The 17429-nt window shown below is 45.3% G+C and overlaps 1 protein-coding gene across 12 annotated transcripts in view; it reads right to left on the reverse strand.

Moving 5' to 3' along the window:
- Positions 1-17429, reverse strand: part of sytl2a (synaptotagmin-like 2a) — an 84479-nt gene that overhangs the window by 39062 nt on the left and 27988 nt on the right. For 10 of the 12 annotated variants that reach the window (XM_068033949.1, XM_068033948.1, XM_068033943.1 and 7 more), the window contains 3 exons: positions 13147-13200; positions 11263-11351; positions 7349-7462 (listed from right to left, as the gene is read on the reverse strand). In XM_068033949.1, coding sequence (XP_067890050.1) covers positions 7349-7462; positions 11263-11351; positions 13147-13200 — 257 coding nt within the window. The remainder of the gene's footprint in view (positions 1-7348; positions 7463-11262; positions 11352-13146; positions 13201-17429) is intronic. The other 2 variants (XM_068033938.1, XM_068033941.1) reach the window with 2 other exon arrangements.

The following is a 17429-nucleotide window of genomic DNA, read 5'->3' on the forward strand; positions in this document are numbered from 1 at the left end:
GCTTAATACCAGTGTTAGGAAAGACAATGGAATCTTTTTTCAAAAAATGTAATAGAAAAACATCTAAAAAACAAAAATATAAAGAAGAGTAGTCAGTATGGATTTAAAAAAAGGAAAGTTCAGGCTTGAAGTAACAAAGAGAGTAGGCAAGGGTAATGTAGTATATGTAATATGTCTGGGTTTTCAAAAGACTTTCGATGAGATACAATATAGTAGACTCGTGACTTAAAGTCAGAGAATTTGGAGCCGGGGGCACGTAGGAGAAAGGATAGCAAGTTGGCTACATAAGAGGAAACAGTATTGTAGAGATTAAGGGTAGCTCAGTCAAGCAAAAGGTGGGGAAGTAGTGTTCCCACAAGGATCTATGCTGGGACCACTGGGGCGGCACAGTGGCGCAGTGGTTAGCACCGCAGCCTCACAGCTCCAAGGACCCGGGTTCGATTCCGGGTACTGCCTGTGTGGAGTTTGCAAGTTCTCCCTGTGTCTGCGTGGGTTTTCTCCGGGTGCTCCGGTTTCCTCCCACAAGCCAAAAGACTTGCAGGTTGATAGGTAAATTGGCCATTATAAATTGTCACTAGTATAGGTAGGTGGTAGGGAAATATAGGGACAGGTGGGGATGTTTGGTAGGAATATGGGATTAGTGTAGGATTAGTATAAATGGGTGGTTGATGTTCGGCACAGACTCGGTGGGCCGAAGGGCCTGTTTCAGTGCTGTATCTCTAATCTAATCTAATCTAATCTAATTTACATAAAGAATTTGGACTCAGCAGTTGGAAGTACAATTTCAAAATCTGCAAATGACTCCAAATCGGGGGCATAGTTAATACTAAGACACCATTAATAAAATTGCAAAATAGATGTATAATAGGCAAATGAATTTCAATATCGATAAGTGTGGGTAGAAAGAATAAGGAGGCCACATGTTGCTTGCAAATAAAAGTCTAAATGGTTGGGGGGGGGGGGGGGGGGGGAAGTCATCTTGGGACACAGATACATGGATCATTAAAAGTGGCAAGAAGGTTTATAAGGTTATTAAGAAAAAAAAACAGAGCACTGGGGTTCATTTCCAGAGAGAGAGAATTAAAAAGCAGACATGTTTTGTTAAAGGTATTGAACCTTGATTAGACCATACTTGGAGTACGGTGAATAGTCCTAGTCTCCATATTAGAAAAAAAGTACAGTGGCACTTAAGAAGGTGCAAAAAAGATCCACAAGGATGAGTCATAATGGCACAGAAGAAAACCATTTGGCCCATTGAGTCCATGCTGGCTCTCTGTAGAATAATCCAATCAGTCCCATTCCCTCTGCTCTATCGCCGTAGCCCTGAAAGTATATTTCCCTCAAGTGCCCATCCAACTTGCTTCGGAAATTATTGATCATCTCCACTTCCACCACCCTTGTAGACAGCGCCTTCCAGGTCATTACCACTTGCTGAGCAAAACGGTTCTTCCTCACATCCCCCCATATCTCCTACCCAAAATCTTAAAACTGTGTTCCCCAATACTTGTACCATCAGCTAATGGGAACAGCTTTTCTTTGTCTACTTTACCTAAACCTGTCATAATCTTCTACAGCTCTATCAAATCTCCAAGGAGGGCAACCCCAACTTCCCCAACCCAACGTTACAGCTAAAATCCCTCATCCCTGGAACCATTCTGGTAATCTCCTCACACCCTTCCAAAAATGTGCTGACTAGAACTGGACACAATTCTCTAGTTGTGGCCTAAACAGTGTTATCAAAGTCCAGTATAACTTACTGTTTTTGTACTCAATACCTCTATTTATGAAGGCCAAGATCGCATATGCTTTGCTAACTATTCTCACACTATGTCCTGCCACCTTCAAAGAGCATGCACATGAACCCCCCGTTCCGTCTGTCCCTGCACACTCTTTAGAACTGTGCCATTAACTCTATATTGCCGTAACCTATCCCTTTTGCCAAAGTGCTTCTCCATATTAAATTCCATCTGCCACTTGTCTGCCTATTCTGCTAGCCTACCTATGTCCTGTTGCAGTCAACTGACAAATCTTAAAATTTTACTCTATTAAAACACTGGAGACATTTACACGTATAAAAAAAAAAAATCAGTGCAGGGCACTCGAAATCCCACCTGATCATTGAACCACGGCAATTATAATTGTTAAAGAACTCATTAAGAGCTCATTGAGGGGCATATTTATTTTTGATGGGAGTTCAAGGGCTACCCACTGGGTCCAGGGCAGACCAGGTGCAGGGGGCAGACAAACAGCGGGGAGCCAGGCACGGCCAGGAATTAGGTGGGCCCCATGAAAAGGGTGAATGTTGCAGAGAGGGACACAGCCATTGGCATAGAAGTGCCATTGGGTCAGTGCAGGCTATGGGGAGAATGGGTAGCAAGAGCTCAGGCAGTACAGGGAATCGTCAACTTGCTGGCATCGCAGGGCCATAAAAGGAGGTGGCAAGGCTCCCAAACACAATTGGGGGGGGGGGGGGGGCCATCTGAGCACAAGGCACCAGCAGCTGGCAATGGGGACAAAACTCTCAGATTTTGGATCCAGTGGCAATGAGGAACAAAACCCTCCAAAGGTAAGGCAGAGCCTTGGGCATCAGAAGCACAGAAGAGAAGGATGAGGGTCCAGAAGGACAGAGAGGCCATACCCTCAGGATAAGATCTACTGCCAAAGATAAAGCTAGCTTGAGAAGACAGAGAACCAGTGCTGCAGGAGACTGCAACTCTCCAGGAAGATGATCAGACATCTGTGCCCTTGTCGCTGAAGAGCTCACACCTCCCAGCACTGCTCACCATGTCCTGCCAGTAGCCATCAAAGTCACTGTGGCCTTGAACTTCTTCGCTTCTGAATCCTTCCGAGAATCAGCTGCAGACTTTGGTGGCATCTTGCAAGCAGTTCACACCACTGCATCTCAGGCCATTGATGCCCTGTTTGCGGGAGCTGGACAGCACATTCAATTCCAGACAGATGCAGCCTCGCAGGCAGTGATTTTCACCTCCATTGCTGGATTCCCCAGATGCAGGGCATCATTGACTGCACCTGTGTGGCCATCAAGACAACTAGTGACCAGCCAGTCAGATTCATCAGCAGGAAGGGCTTCCACTCCCTCAATGTTCAACTGGTCTGTGACCACAAGAGCTTGCGCGCATATGCTTTCCTGGCAGTTTCCATGACTCCTTCATCCTCCAGCAGTCCAGGCTGCTGCAGCTCTTCACTCCTCCACCGTCCCCCAAACTCTATGGATGGATTCTAGGGAACAAGGGATATCCCTTGAAGAGATGCTACTCGCCACTCTACAAGAACCTAAGGCAGAGGCCCTACACCCAAATCCTTCTGCTCACTCTGACAACATAGAGCAGGGCATCGGCCTTCTAAAGATGCGGTTCTGGTCCCTGGACCAGTCGGGTGGCACTCCGCAGTACACTCATACAAGGGTCTTGCTCATGGTGGTGTTCTGCTGTGCTCTCCATAACGTGGCCCTGCAGAGAGGTGTGTACCTTGAAGATGGAGAAGCACTGGGCGGACACAGCTCAGAGGGAGGAGGAGCAGCAGCAGGAGGAGCAGCACAGAGGTGCCCCGGCTACACAAGGCGATGGCCAGGGCTGGGGCTGGGCCGAGGATCTCATCAGGATGCCATCAACATCAGGGATCATCTGATTCAAGTTCATTTCATCTGAGCACCTCTGACCCAGGATGAACGGCATGGTATGGAACTCACTTTGAGCTATCTGTGAGAACACTTCCATTGAAAATGCAGCTTGGAGCAGCTCAAGTCTCTCGCCAATGAAGGATGCATATCTCCCCAAAGGTTTCACTGTCACCATTCACCAACCCCTGATCCCTTTCACCACTTCATCTCTCTTCTCCTGTACCGTTAGTAAAAGGAGGCTCAGGTTTGGCTTAGTGTGTCAATATTTACATGGTCCTCCAAAGACAAAAAGTGCACATTTACAAGTGAAAGGGAGCCAAGTGACCCACTCAGTATTTTGCCCGACACAGTAACCTCTGCTCTCGGACACTTCTAAACCGTGCTCCCTTTGCGGCCTCAGAGGAGGTAGAGGCAGCCTGCTCACTCGTCTCAACTTGCGGCTCAGATGCATGTGGTGATTGTCCTTGTTGGTGGGATCACCAGAGGCTGCTGCACCTGCTTTACTGGAGGAGCAGCCTCTGTCATGGGGCCCCACTGCACAAATGCTCCCTCAGTGAGAAGGGCCAAGGAGGCCACTGATGATGTGCTCCATGCAGGGTGGCACTCTTATCCTCCTTGGGGACTACCTCAGCCCTTGGCTGGTGCTCCAGATAGCTGGATGGGGCTACCAGCCGGGGTGCAACTGACATCTCCTCTAGGCATCCCTGCGCCATTAGCACCAGACTGTTCAAGGCTACACAATGTGGTATGGATCATGTGGACGACAGTGCACTGTTCCTGCATGCACTTCCAAATGCTGCTGCATATGACTCTCCATGAGGTCGGTCACTCTCAAATGGAGGAGCTCATGTGTTCAAAGCCCTGATTCATAGTCACACACGAGGTTGATGAACTACTCCATTCTTAGCCCTTGACTATGCACTGCCTCAGGGAACTGAGACATGTGGGAGCACATCTGTTGCTGCTTGTAGGTACAGCCTCCTTTCCTGTGATTCCTGAGTGTCCTCGTCTGTGGCCAGCTGAGCAGGGCCGAGTCTGTCCTCCATCCTCCAAAAGATAGCTGCCTATGCCTCTGGCACCTCCTCCTACACGCTAGTCATAGAGAGATACAGCACTGAAACAAGGTCTTCGGCCCACCGAGTTCCCGCTGACCATCAACCACCCATTTATACTAATCGTACATTAATCCTATTTTCCCTCTCACATCGCCACCTTTCCTCAATTCTCCGACCACCTACCTACACTAAGGGCAATTTTTTTTTTTTTACAATGGCCAATTTACCTATCAACCCACGTCTTTGGTATGTGGGAGGAAACCGGAGCACCTGGAGGAAACCCACACGGTCACAGGGAGAACTTACAAACTCTGCACAGGCAGTTCCCAGAACCGAACCCAGGTCGCTAGAGCTGTGAGGCTGCGGTGCTAACCACTGCGCCACTGTGCTAGTGTTATGCTCATCAGCCAGTGCCACCCTATCTAACAGTGTGCAAGGACCTCACCTAGGTGACTATCTGTGCTGGTGGAGGCTATACTTGTAAGGTGTGATGGTGCTTTGTCTGAGCTTTGCTGTGGCTGCGCTTGGCCTGGTGATGGTGAGGGAGTTGGTCTAATTGCCTCGGCATCTGCACCTGTGGGAGACACAAGAAGAGATCACGAGAACTAGCCTTGGAGAGCAGAAGCCTCTGCATGTGCTGAGGCTTCCCAATGCAACTTAGTCTTTGTTATGCTGTCAGACAGGCTGGAGTACAATGCACTCCCTTAATGAATGCTTTGCACTCTCTAATCACGATCTCCACCATGAAAGCCCATTTCCCCTTGACCAATTTGCTCTTTGTCAGCGACCATAGTGATGTCCATGGCTCCCTCCTCCATAGCGGTGATAACATGCAGGTATGGAACCCCTCCTTCCAGCTGGGCCCTCCCACAGGCATTATGAGCCTGTTTCGCCTGCAGGAACGAAAGAGCAAGGTAAGGCTCTGCTGGCCACTATGACCAATGCCAGCTGCTCCAATTCATTGAAGGGTGCATGTTTCAGTGCTGGCAAGGCCTCAACAGCACTATGGCTCTGAGCCATTCTGAGGGATCAGTAAGTGCCCTGGATACACATTCCTCCCATGTTCAGGAGCAGCATGCGCCCTCAGTCCCTCAGCTGTTGTGTCTGCTGGAGGGCGAATACCCAAAGGACTGTCCTGAAGGTTTGACACTGCACTTACCTTTCCAGCACAAATAAGGTCATTGAACCTCTTCCCATACTGCACCCAGTTTCTGCGCATCATACCTTCACCCAGGTCTGCTTGGTCTGAGAGAATAGCATCCTCCTGCCACCCTCTGGGAAGAGGACCACCCTCCTCTCCCTCAGGCCTCAAGGAGGACCTCTAGGTTGCCATCTGTGAATTGTGGGGCTGCCCTTTCCCAGATTCCAAGTTTCTGCCTCTCCTGAGGCATCTTTCCAACAGCAGGTAATGCAATAAAATTGCAGCCACAGTAATGGCTACCATGGTCTGCTTAAATCAGGCCCGCATTTGCACGGTCTCCCCTCCATTCCTGCCCCTGTGGCCGCTAATTGGCTTGGAGACAGGTTTGGTGGCCAATTAAGGGGGCACCTCCATCAAAATCAGAGCCAGTGATTGTGGGGGTGGGTTCAGGACCCGGAACTGATCTCGACATAGGTTTTCCCTCCCGGAAAGGAAATCTTGCCTATCCACTCTAAGCATAGCCAGCCTTTCTAGTACATTCTGCTCATCAATTTTCACCGCATCCATTACCTCTACATCCCCACATCTACTGATATTTTGTCAACATCCTCTTAGTAAACACCAATACAAAGTACTCATTAAGTATTCTAGCCTTACAATGTGCCTCCAAGCATATATCACCCTCTTTGTCCCACATAGGCCTCACCCCACTTACTATTTACATGCCAGTAGATGATGTTTGGTTTCCCTTTTATGTTGACTGTCATTCTATGCTCATATTCTCTTTGACAGTATTATTTTCCTCTTCACTTCCCCTCTCAACCAGAATTGAGCTGATCAGGAGAGACTGAACAGGCTGGGACTCTTTTCTCTGGAAAAAGAGAGAAGGTGAGACCTGATCTGATAGAGGTCTTTAAGATGATGAAAGGGTTTAATAGGGTGGATGTATGGGTATGTTTCAATCTGTAAGGGAGATCAAAACTAGGACCCATAAATATAAGATAGTCACCAATAAATCCAATAGGGAATGCAGGAGAAACGATTTTATCCGAGTGGTAAAAATGTGAATCTCCCAGGCACAAGGAGTAGTTCAGGCAAATAGAATAGGTGCATTTAAGCTAGATAAGCATGTGATAGAAAAGGAATAAACAGATATGCTGTTAAGGTTAGAAGAAGAATGGCAGGAGTCTCGAGGAGAGCATAAACGCCAGCACAGACCAGTTGAGCCAAATAGGCCATCTCTGTGCTGTAGACACTTAGTAATTATTGAGGAACTATCACAACCTGCCGTTCTCAGTGGGTAAACACATGCCCTCTGCTCAATGGCTCCATCAGGATTTTTATATCTAAGTTCCATTTGAAACACAGTTAGTGCATACGACAACATGGCAGGGATATCAATTTATGTGGGTGGGAACGAGGGTGAGGTTGGGAAGAACAAACAAAGCCCTAGTTGTTGAGATGATGTTAGTAAAAGCATTATAATGGAATCACACAAAACGTTTTACATACAGAGGATCTTGATGCCATGCCTGAAGAGCTGCTAATGTTTGTTAGAGAGCTTGCGATTGTCCCATACTTGTCCATCTGGAAGCTGCTTTCCGACATTGAGTCTGCATCAGCATTCTACAGAATTCCATAATAAATTATCTGTTGTCAATTGCTTTTCAATACCAACATAATCTGGCATGCTCTAAGAAAGAGTGCTATACTGGATCTCTGGTATGCTAAAGAGCAGAGAATTACTGAAGAACAAGACCAAAGTTCCATATATCTTTTTGCTTAATCTCAATAAGGAAAATTATAAATTACAAATTAAAAATTATAAATATATTATAAATTATAAATATTGCTGAAAAAGAGACATGCTATCTAAGCTTTTTGTTTTGCACTCACCAGGACAGATGCAAGAATGCCAAATTTCAAAGTGAGCAACAATTTAAACTGCATGAGAAAAGGGTACTGATTGGTTGGCAAATCGACTCTGATTTCTTCATGGCAACGCCTCAACCATGCACCAGGGAACTATTGTCCCCCATACTTTGTTTAATTCAAATAAAGGTGCAATGCCTGGACATGTTCCTTTTGCCTGCAGAGGACAGGTCGCTGCGCATGAATATATGTAGCTTCTAGCAAGCGTAAGTGAGCCACATTGTGAGCCCGACTGATAGCACACTATCAACCGATTTAAAGGTTAAGAATTACACTCGGAATTGTTCAGTAAGTGCTATCCAATTGTGATATCACATTTAACGTTAGACATTGTGTTCTGAGTTTTGCAAGTACGGGCTGGTTGAGTACGGTCAGGACTCTGCTTATTGCGAACAGCCGAAGGGACATGCTGTTTGATACGATCTGCCAGTTGTTGGGATATACAGCCTACGTACCTGGCATTGCACTGGCACTGGAATTCATATACCACATTATTCATTTGTGTGGTAGGCAGAATGTCTTTTTGGCTTGATGGCAACATCCTGTTAGTGGAAAATACCACTTTTGTGGCTACTGCATAGTAGCAGTGTGAAACTGCTAGCTTCACCTGTAGCTCAAATTTTTGAGATATCGTATCCTTCCAGGGTAACTTGAGGTAGACTGGGCACTTTTCAGGTCCGAATGTGGCGGCCTTAGGCCCATTTGTGAGTATGCGCGATACACAACGAGCAATGATCTGATTGGGGTGGCCATTATTCTGCAGGATAACTTTGATGGGCCCTATTTCGCGGCAAGCTTGCACTATGAGCAAATGGCTCAAGCCCTAATTATGAAATTGCCAATAAGGCTAATCTTATAGCGCGTGCAGCTGTAGGAATCCCAACGCGCGTATTGACCAGTGAAGGTAGGCTTGCGTTAGCCAGTAGAAGAGACCCATCAGTGGATTTCTCAACTAACATGTCAAAGAAAGGAAGTTCATTAGACAGGTCCATTTCAAAATTTATTTATTTAGAGATGAAGCACTGAAACAAGCCCTTCGGCCCACCAAGTCTGTGCTGCCCAACAACCACCCATTTATACTAATCCTACATTAATCCCATATTCCCTACCACATCCCCACCATTCCCCTACCATCTACCTACACTAGGGGCAATTTACAATAGCCAATTTACCCATCAACCTACAAGTCTTTGGCTGTGGGAGGAAACTGGAGCACCCAGTGGAAACCCAAGCGGTCACAGGGAGAACTTGCAAACTCCGCACAGGCAGTACCCAGAACCGAACCCGGGTCGCTGGAGCTGTGAGGCTGCGGTACTAATCACTGCACCACTGTGCCGCCCTAAGGTGAATCTGAGCGCGGGATGCAGCACAATAAGATGTGCAAGGTGTATAAGATTGGCCTGATCGGCAATCTTGAAAATTCGGCATTCTTGCATCTCTCCTGATGAGTGCAAGCCAAAAAGCTTCGGCAGCATGTCGCTTTTTTTGGCAATACGCAAGTTCTGAGTTACCAATTGACTAAGTTGTAAATAATTAGTAATATTTAATCTAATTTGAACAGCTTTCTTTTTTTAAAAAAAAACCCTTCCAACTGCCTACATTTCATTCTGATATGACATTATTTGGCATTGGAGTATCCAGAAATAAGCAGTTTCATGCCATCGACTTTCAATAATCAAATAAGGCACAATTATTATTTAAATATTGATTAAAATAAAACAGTGGTGAATCATTGTCCAGACACATACATTATTTTTAATAACCTCAGGTGAATAATTTACCACAATAGCTCATAGTAATCGCACTAGTTTAGTATTATTTCACTTTCTATCATCACTTGTTTACTCCCAATAGGAGTGATTGCTAACCATAAACAGAAAGCTACAGTTAGTCCTGATTCAGACAGAACCCATGAGCTTCAAAAGAAGGAAATATTCATTAATTTTGTAGAATGTGTGCTATTTCAGCAGGTCACAGCCTTTTTTATTGTCTTGTGGTCTTGCTCACCTAAACTATTATAATCTGATATTCTAATAGGAAGGAGAAAAACAATTTATTCACTTGTAATTGTGCCCCAACCAAGGATTAGAAGTTTACTTCAATCTGAATAAAACTAGGTGTTCCAGCTGTGAAAGCACTCAAACGTTTGTGGTCATGTATTCAATTTTTAAAATTGACATTTAACCACATGGTAAAGCTTTTGGAAATATACCCATTTTAGTCGACATTTGCTGACGAGATTAAACTGCAAACCCACTGCTTATTCCCAAACCTGAAAGTTAATTCCTGTGGATTCTAAAACATTTGAGAATATATTAAAAAAAAACAAATTTGACACAGGTTATGAAACTTACTGAGTTGAAAAGTTTTTTTTTTTTTAAACTAAGTGAGAATTGATGCAGGTCCCGACAATCAAGTAGCAGGAAGATGGCCCACCGTGTTCCATCCTTCATCTCCAGTTGGAGGACTTGATACCAAATCAACCCAAATATTTGCAGCACTGATGGAAATAAATTCCCATTGTAATTTGTTCCTTGTAGTGTGATTGTCATTTCCATCCCATGTTGGTATTGTTATGAAATGGGAATACGATGTCAGGGGGGCGGGGGCAGGGGTGAAACATGGTGAGAAAGAAAGTAGTATTAGTACTCAAGAGACTACATGATAGAACCCTTCACTATGAGAAATTAGATACATTCCCATTTCAGAAACAGAGGTCTTGATATTTCTGGGAGGCTGCGGGCGAGGCCTAAAAACCTGGCAAGGCCGTTGTAGGGTGAGCCCTCCAAACTCGATTGCAGGGTCACATCAGTTATTTGTTCAGTTTCCTGCCTGGCAGCTGGTTGTTAAAAACAGTGACAGGAGAGTGAGAGCAAGTGTGGGCGTGTGAGAGAGTGCGGGAGTGCGGGTGAGAGTGGGGGGGGGGGGGGGGGGAGGGCGTTGGTGAGAGAGTGCGGGGGTATGCGAGAGTGCAGGGGTGGTTGGGATGGAGGGGGCGTGGAAAGAGACAGGATGTGATTGCAGGGTGGAGGCCAAAGGCTTTGCTCCTCCTGGTACACAAGTAGTGCTGAAAATGCCTTATGAGCCAGCAACTCCCACCTCCCTTTCACTGCTGGATTTCTCAACCCCTGGGAAATCTGCACAGCAGTAGTGAATTTAAAAATTAGCCTTCAAATTGCACGGAGAGCACAATTTAAATATAAACAGTCCCACTTCTCCATGGAGGAGCAGTCTCATACCCCAATAATTGCTGCCATAACCCTCACCCACTCGTATGTGGGATGGGTTGGGTTGGCTTGGGGACAGGTGGGAGATGGTTAATATGATCTCTCAAAGTCTTGCTCACAATTCATAAAAAGGAGTCTACCCTCCATATCCTGCAACAGCAGTTGGTGTAGTTATGAGATAAAGACCACATAACTGGGGTTAATGAATGCCAAATGACAGTGAACGTAAAAAAAAAATACTGACGTTACTAACCATGTTTTCCTTACCTCTGGAAATGCAGGTACGGACTTGCTCAACCGTTTCATTCTTTTTGACTGCAAAGTTGTGTTTTCTGGGGAGATTGGAATACTGTAAACTAAACAAGTATAAACATAACTTTCAGTGGAAAACAATCATTTTAATGAAACAGCATATAAAATAATTTCATAAACATATTATGAAGCATACTATATTTCATTAAGCTCCAGAGAATGCACTTCCAAAATCCAGCCAAACAAATGTGTCAGCGAGAAAGACCAAGAGCACGAGGCAGCGGGTAGACAGCGAGCACAACAGAGAGAGAGAGAGCGCGCCAAAGACAGATGACAGAAGAGAAAGCAAGGGACAGATGGACAGGACAAAGAGAGACAGAGAGAGACACAGACAAGACAGCGACAGTGCACTGGAGAGAGAGAACAGAGAGCAGAGAGAGAGAGAGAGAGAGAACAGAGAGCAGAGAGAGAGAGAGAGAGAACAGAGAGCGAGAGAGAGAGAGAGGACAGAGAGCAGAGAGAGAGAGGACAGAGAGCAGAGAGAGAGAGAACAGAGAACAGAGAACAGAGAACAGAGAACAGAGAACAGAGAACAGAGAACGAGAGAGAGAGAGAGAGAGAGAGAGAGAGAGAGAGAGAGAGAGAGAGAGAGAGAGAGAGGACAGAGAGGACAGAGAGCAGAGAGAGAGAGAGGACAGAGAGCAGAGAGAGAGAGAGAGAGGACGGAGAGAGAAGATAGGACAGTGAGAGATGAGAGACAGATACAGATAAGACAGAGACAGACGTTAAGAGAAATCTCCAAGCCTGTTAGTGAAGAAGAGACTGAGACTAGGATGCTTTGGTGTAGGTTGTTTATTGCTGGTCATAGAGCTTACTTCTGCTCTCCAAACAGCACCACCAGCCAGTGCTGGCTGTTTCTTTGTATGCACATACTTGAATACAATTAATTAACACCCAGCACCTGTTCAGCCTATTATCTTGAACAACCAGATATTTATCAGAATTTATTTAACAGAACTTCAGACCCTTAGTGACAGACAGAGACAGACAGACAAATACCCAGAAAGAAGATTTACCAAACAGTTTGTCCAGCCAAGGGCTGGGAGAAGATCCAGCAATCCAGAAGGAGGCACCCTGCTGTTAAATTCTGCATTTTTAACTTATGCAGCAGTGAAATTGGAAGCAGTCCTCTGTCTTCAAACTGAACTTTTAACAAAGAGAGAAATCTAAAACACCTCACACCTGCAATCAACGAGTATTCCGAGAAAATTCAACAAGTTTACCATAAACCCAGATACCCTACCTCAACTGAGAGCCACTTACCCCATTTCCTTTCGATCGGTGTGTGTGTGTGTGTGTACGTACAAGTGGATGCAGTTGCGACAATTTGGGGATAAGGCATATTGCTCAATAAAACAATTAATCTTCTGTTTTAAACCTACAAGAAAACCCGTCACTGTCTGTTTATTTGACAAATAAAACACCAAGGGGTTAAACCCTAATAACAAAAAACACTTGCTGCAGTCAGGTGGGAGTTGAACAGTGGGAATCACCCACACCCCTCACCACGTGACTAACAAAATCATGCACGCACCAGCTGCCAGCGGCCTTTAAAAATCTGGACCCATATTTATCATCACGCCGTGCTTAATTTTGTGCTACAGACTCCCATCACAATGTGCAAGGTGAAGATTGCTCAAAACTCATTTCTCAGAGTCAGAGCAAGAGTGAGAGCAACCATTACTTTTAGCAGGATTTAAGTTCAGCTATTATAAATGCGAGTGTGATAAAATAGTGCAGTTCCCCTGGATAATTTATTTGATTAGTGACTTTAATTGTATAAGTCTGGTATTTAACACATTATTAAAAAATGTATATGAACAAAAGCAATGTATTTACCATCGTCAGCACTGAGGACCATTTCTTTGTTTGTAGAGTCCAAGGTATTTGGCACTGTTAGACAGCAATATAATAAAAAACTGTATTTACACCACTAATGTTTCAACAATACAGCCAACTAGGCAAAGTAAACAGAAGCATTAAAATTTAAAACAACTGGGTTAGGGGATGATATCTTTCCAGTACTTCTCTGCATTAAGTAAAGCAAAGTAGAAGTGTGAGGTGATGCATTTTGGGAGGACTAACAAGGCAAGGGAATATACAATGGATGGTAGGACCCTAGGAAGTATAGAAGGTCAGATGGACCTTGGTGTACAAGTCCATAGATCACTGAAGGCAGCAGCACAGGTAGATAAGGTGGTTAGGAAGGCATATGGGACACCTGCATTTATTAGCCGAGGCACAGAATATAAGAGCAGGGAGGTTATGATGGAGCTGTATATAACGCTAGTTAGGCCACAGCTGGAGTACTGTGTACAGTTCTGGGCACCACACTAAAGGAAGGATGTGATTGCACTGGAGAGGGTGCAGAGGAGATTCACCAGGATGTTGCCTGGGCTGGAGCATTTCAGCTATGACGAGAGACGGAAAAGAACAAAGAACAAAGAAAATTACAGCACAGGAACAGGCCCTTCGGCCCTCCAAGCCTACACCGATCCAGATCCTCTATCTAAACCTGTCGCCTATTTTCTAAGGGTCTGTATCTCTTTACTTCCTGCCCATTCATGTATCTGTCTAGATACATCTTAAAAGACGCTATCGTGCCCGCGTCTACCACCTCCGCTGGCAACGCGTTCCAGGCACCCACCACCCTCTGCGTAAAGAACTTTCCACGCATATCCCCCCTAAACATTTCCCCTTGAACTCGTGTCCCCTAGTAATTGAATCCCCCACTCTGGGAAAAAGCTTCTTGCTATCCAACCTGTCTATACCTCTCATGATTTTGTACACCTCAATCAGGTCCCCCCTCAACCTCCGTCTTTCTGATGAAAATAATCCTAATCTACTCAACCTCTCTTCATAGCTAGCGCCCTCCATACCAGGCAACATCCTGGTGAACCTCCTCTGCACCCTCTCCAAAGCATCCACATCCTTTTGGTAATGTGGCGACCAGAACTGCACGCAGTATTCCAAATGTGGCCGAACCAAAGTCCTACACAACTGTAACATGACCTGCCAACTCTTGTACTCAATACCCCGTCCGATGAAGGAAAGCATGCCATATGCCTTCATGACCACTCCATTGACCTGCGTTGCCACCTTCAGGGAACAATGGACCTGAACACCCAAATCTCTCTGTACATCAATTTTCCCCAGGACTTTTCCATTTACTGTATAGTTCACTCTTGAATTGGATCTTCCAAAATGCATCACCTCGCATTTGCCCTGATTGAACTCCATCTGCCATTTCTCTGCCCAACTCTCCAATCTATCTATATTCTGCTGTATTCTCTGACAGTCCCCTTCACTATCTGCTACTCCACCAATCTTAGTGTCGTCTGCAAACTTGCTAATCAGACCACCTATACTTTCCTCCAAATCATTTATGTATATCACAAACAACAGTGGTCCCAGCACGGATCCCTGTGGAACACCACTGGTTACACGTCTCCATTTTGAGAAACTCCCTTCCACTGCTACTCTCTGTCTCCTGTTGCCCAGCCAGTTCTTTATCCATCTAGCTAGTACACCCTGGACCCCATGCGCCTTCACTTTCTCCATCAGCCTACCATGGGGAACCTTATCGAACGCCTTACTGTAGTCCATGTATATCACATCTACAGCCCTTCCCTCATCAATCAACTTTGTCACTTCCTCAAAGAATTCTATTAAGTTGGTAAGACATGACCTTCCCTGCACAAAACCATGTTGCCTATCACTGATAAGCCCATTTTCTTCCAAATGGGAATAGATCCTATCCCTCAGTATCTTCTCCAGCAGCTTCCCTACCACTGACGTCAGGCTCACCGGTCTATAATTATCTGGATTATCCCTGCTACCCTTCTTAAACAAGGGGACAACATTAGCAATTCTCCAGTCCTCCGGGACCTCACCCGTGTTTAAGGATGTTGCAAAGATATCTGTTAAGGCCCCAGCTATTTCCTCTCTCGCTTCCCACAGTAACCTGGGATCGATCCCATCCGGACCTGGGGACTTGTCCACCTTAATGCCTTTTAGAATACCCAACAATTCCTCCCTCCTCCTTATGCTGACTTGACCGAGCGTAATCAAACATCTGTTCCTAACCTCAACATCCGTCATGTCCCTCTCCTCGGTGAATACCGATGCAAAGTACTCGTTTAGAATCTCACCCATTTTCTCTGACTCCACGCATAACTTTCCTCCTTTGTCCTAGAGTGGGCCAACCCTCTTGCTCCTTATATATGAATAAAAGGCTTTGGGATTTTCCTTAACCCTGTTTGCTAAAGATATTTCATGACCCCTTTTAGCCCTCTTAATTCCTCATTTTAGATTGCGCCTACAATCCCGATATTCTTTCAAAGCTTCGTCTTTCTTCAGCCGCCTAGACCTTATGTATGCTTCCTTTTTCCTCTTAGCTAGTCTCACAATTTCACCTGTCCTCCATGGTTCCCTAATCTTGCCATTTCTATCCCTCATTTTCACAGGAACATGTCTCTCCTGCACGCTAATCAACCTCTCTTTAAAAGCCTCCCACATATCACATGTGGATTTACCTTCAAACAGCTGCTCCCAATCTACATTCCCCAGCTCCTGCCGAATTTTGGTATAGTTGGCCTTCCCCCAATTTAGCACTCTTCCTTTAGGACCACTCTCGTCTTTGTCCATGAGTATTTTAAAGCTTACGTAATTGTGATCACTATTCCCAAAGTAGTCCCCTACTGAAACTTCAACCACCTGGCCGGGCTCATTCCCCAACACCAGGTCCAGTATGACCCCTTCCCGAGTTGGACTATTTACATACTGCTCTAGAAAACCCTCCTGGATGCTCCTTCCAAATTCTGCTCCATCTAGACCTCTAACACTAAGTGAATCCCAGTCAATGTTGGGAAAATTAAAATCTCCTATCACCACCACCCTGTTGCTCCTACATCTTTCCATAATCTGTTTACATATTTGTACCTCTATCTCATGCTCGCTGTTGGAAGGCCTGTAGTACAGCCCCAACATTGTTACCGCACCCTTCCTATTTCTGAGTTCTGCCCATATTGCCTCACAGCTCGAGTCCTCCATAGTGCCCTCCTTCAGCACAGCTGTGATATCCTCTTTGACCAGTAATGCAACTCCTCCACCCCTTTTACCTCCCTCTCTATCCCGCCTGAAGCATCGGTATCCTGGGATATTTAGTTGCCAATCATGCCCATCCCTCAACCAAGTCTCAGTCATAGCAATAACATCTTACTCCCAGGTACTAATCCAAGCCCTAAGTTCATCTGTCTTACCTACTACACCTTGCATTAAAACAAATGCACCTCAGACCACCAGTCCCTTTGCTTTAATCCTCTGCTCCCTGCCTACTCTTTCCCTTAGGGTTGTTTTCCTTAGAGCAGAGAAAACTGAGGGGGGACCTGATCGAGGTATACAAAATTATGAGGGGCATTGATAGATTAGATAGGAAGAAACTTTTTCCCCTAGCGGAGGGGTCAATAACCAGGGGGCATAGATTTAAGGTAAGGTGCAGGAGGTTCAAAGGGGATTTGAGGATAACTTTTTTCACCCAGAGGGTGGTTGGAATCTGAAACACACTGCCTGAAGAGGTGGTAGAGGCAGGAACCCTCACAACATTTAAGTAGTATTTACATGAGCACTTGAAACGCCATCGCATACAAGGCATCGGGCCAAGTGCTGGAAAATGGGATTAGAATAGGTAGGTGCTGGATGGCCAGCACAGACCCGATGGGCCTGTTTCTGTGCTGTATGACTATAACAAACGAATGTCTGGGCGGAATGTCAATCACTTCAACCTTCACCAAGAATACAAGAGAAACAGAATGATATTGCTACTCTTGGCTTGTATAAAAGGAATCCTCATATTTCATCAGTTAATGCATAAGATATTTACTTTAATAAAGGAAGGTTTATACAGGACAAGAAACCCTTTTTGCTGTAATGTACTTCTAGTTTACTATTCTTTAGCGTGGGTTGTGCTGTCACTAGCTGCAACTTAATTTTGTGAAAACAGAATTTGCATTTGTTATTGAACAAGTTTCCAATAACTGATAGTGAGGCAGATAATGCCTCAACAATCTCATGCTTCCAGCAGAGAACCACACTCAGTGGGACTGTAGTTTGGAGAATCACAA

The sequence above is a fragment of the Heterodontus francisci genome, chromosome 6, assembly GCF_036365525.1.
Source record: "Heterodontus francisci isolate sHetFra1 chromosome 6, sHetFra1.hap1, whole genome shotgun sequence".
Taxonomy (NCBI): domain Eukaryota; kingdom Metazoa; phylum Chordata; class Chondrichthyes; order Heterodontiformes; family Heterodontidae; genus Heterodontus; species Heterodontus francisci.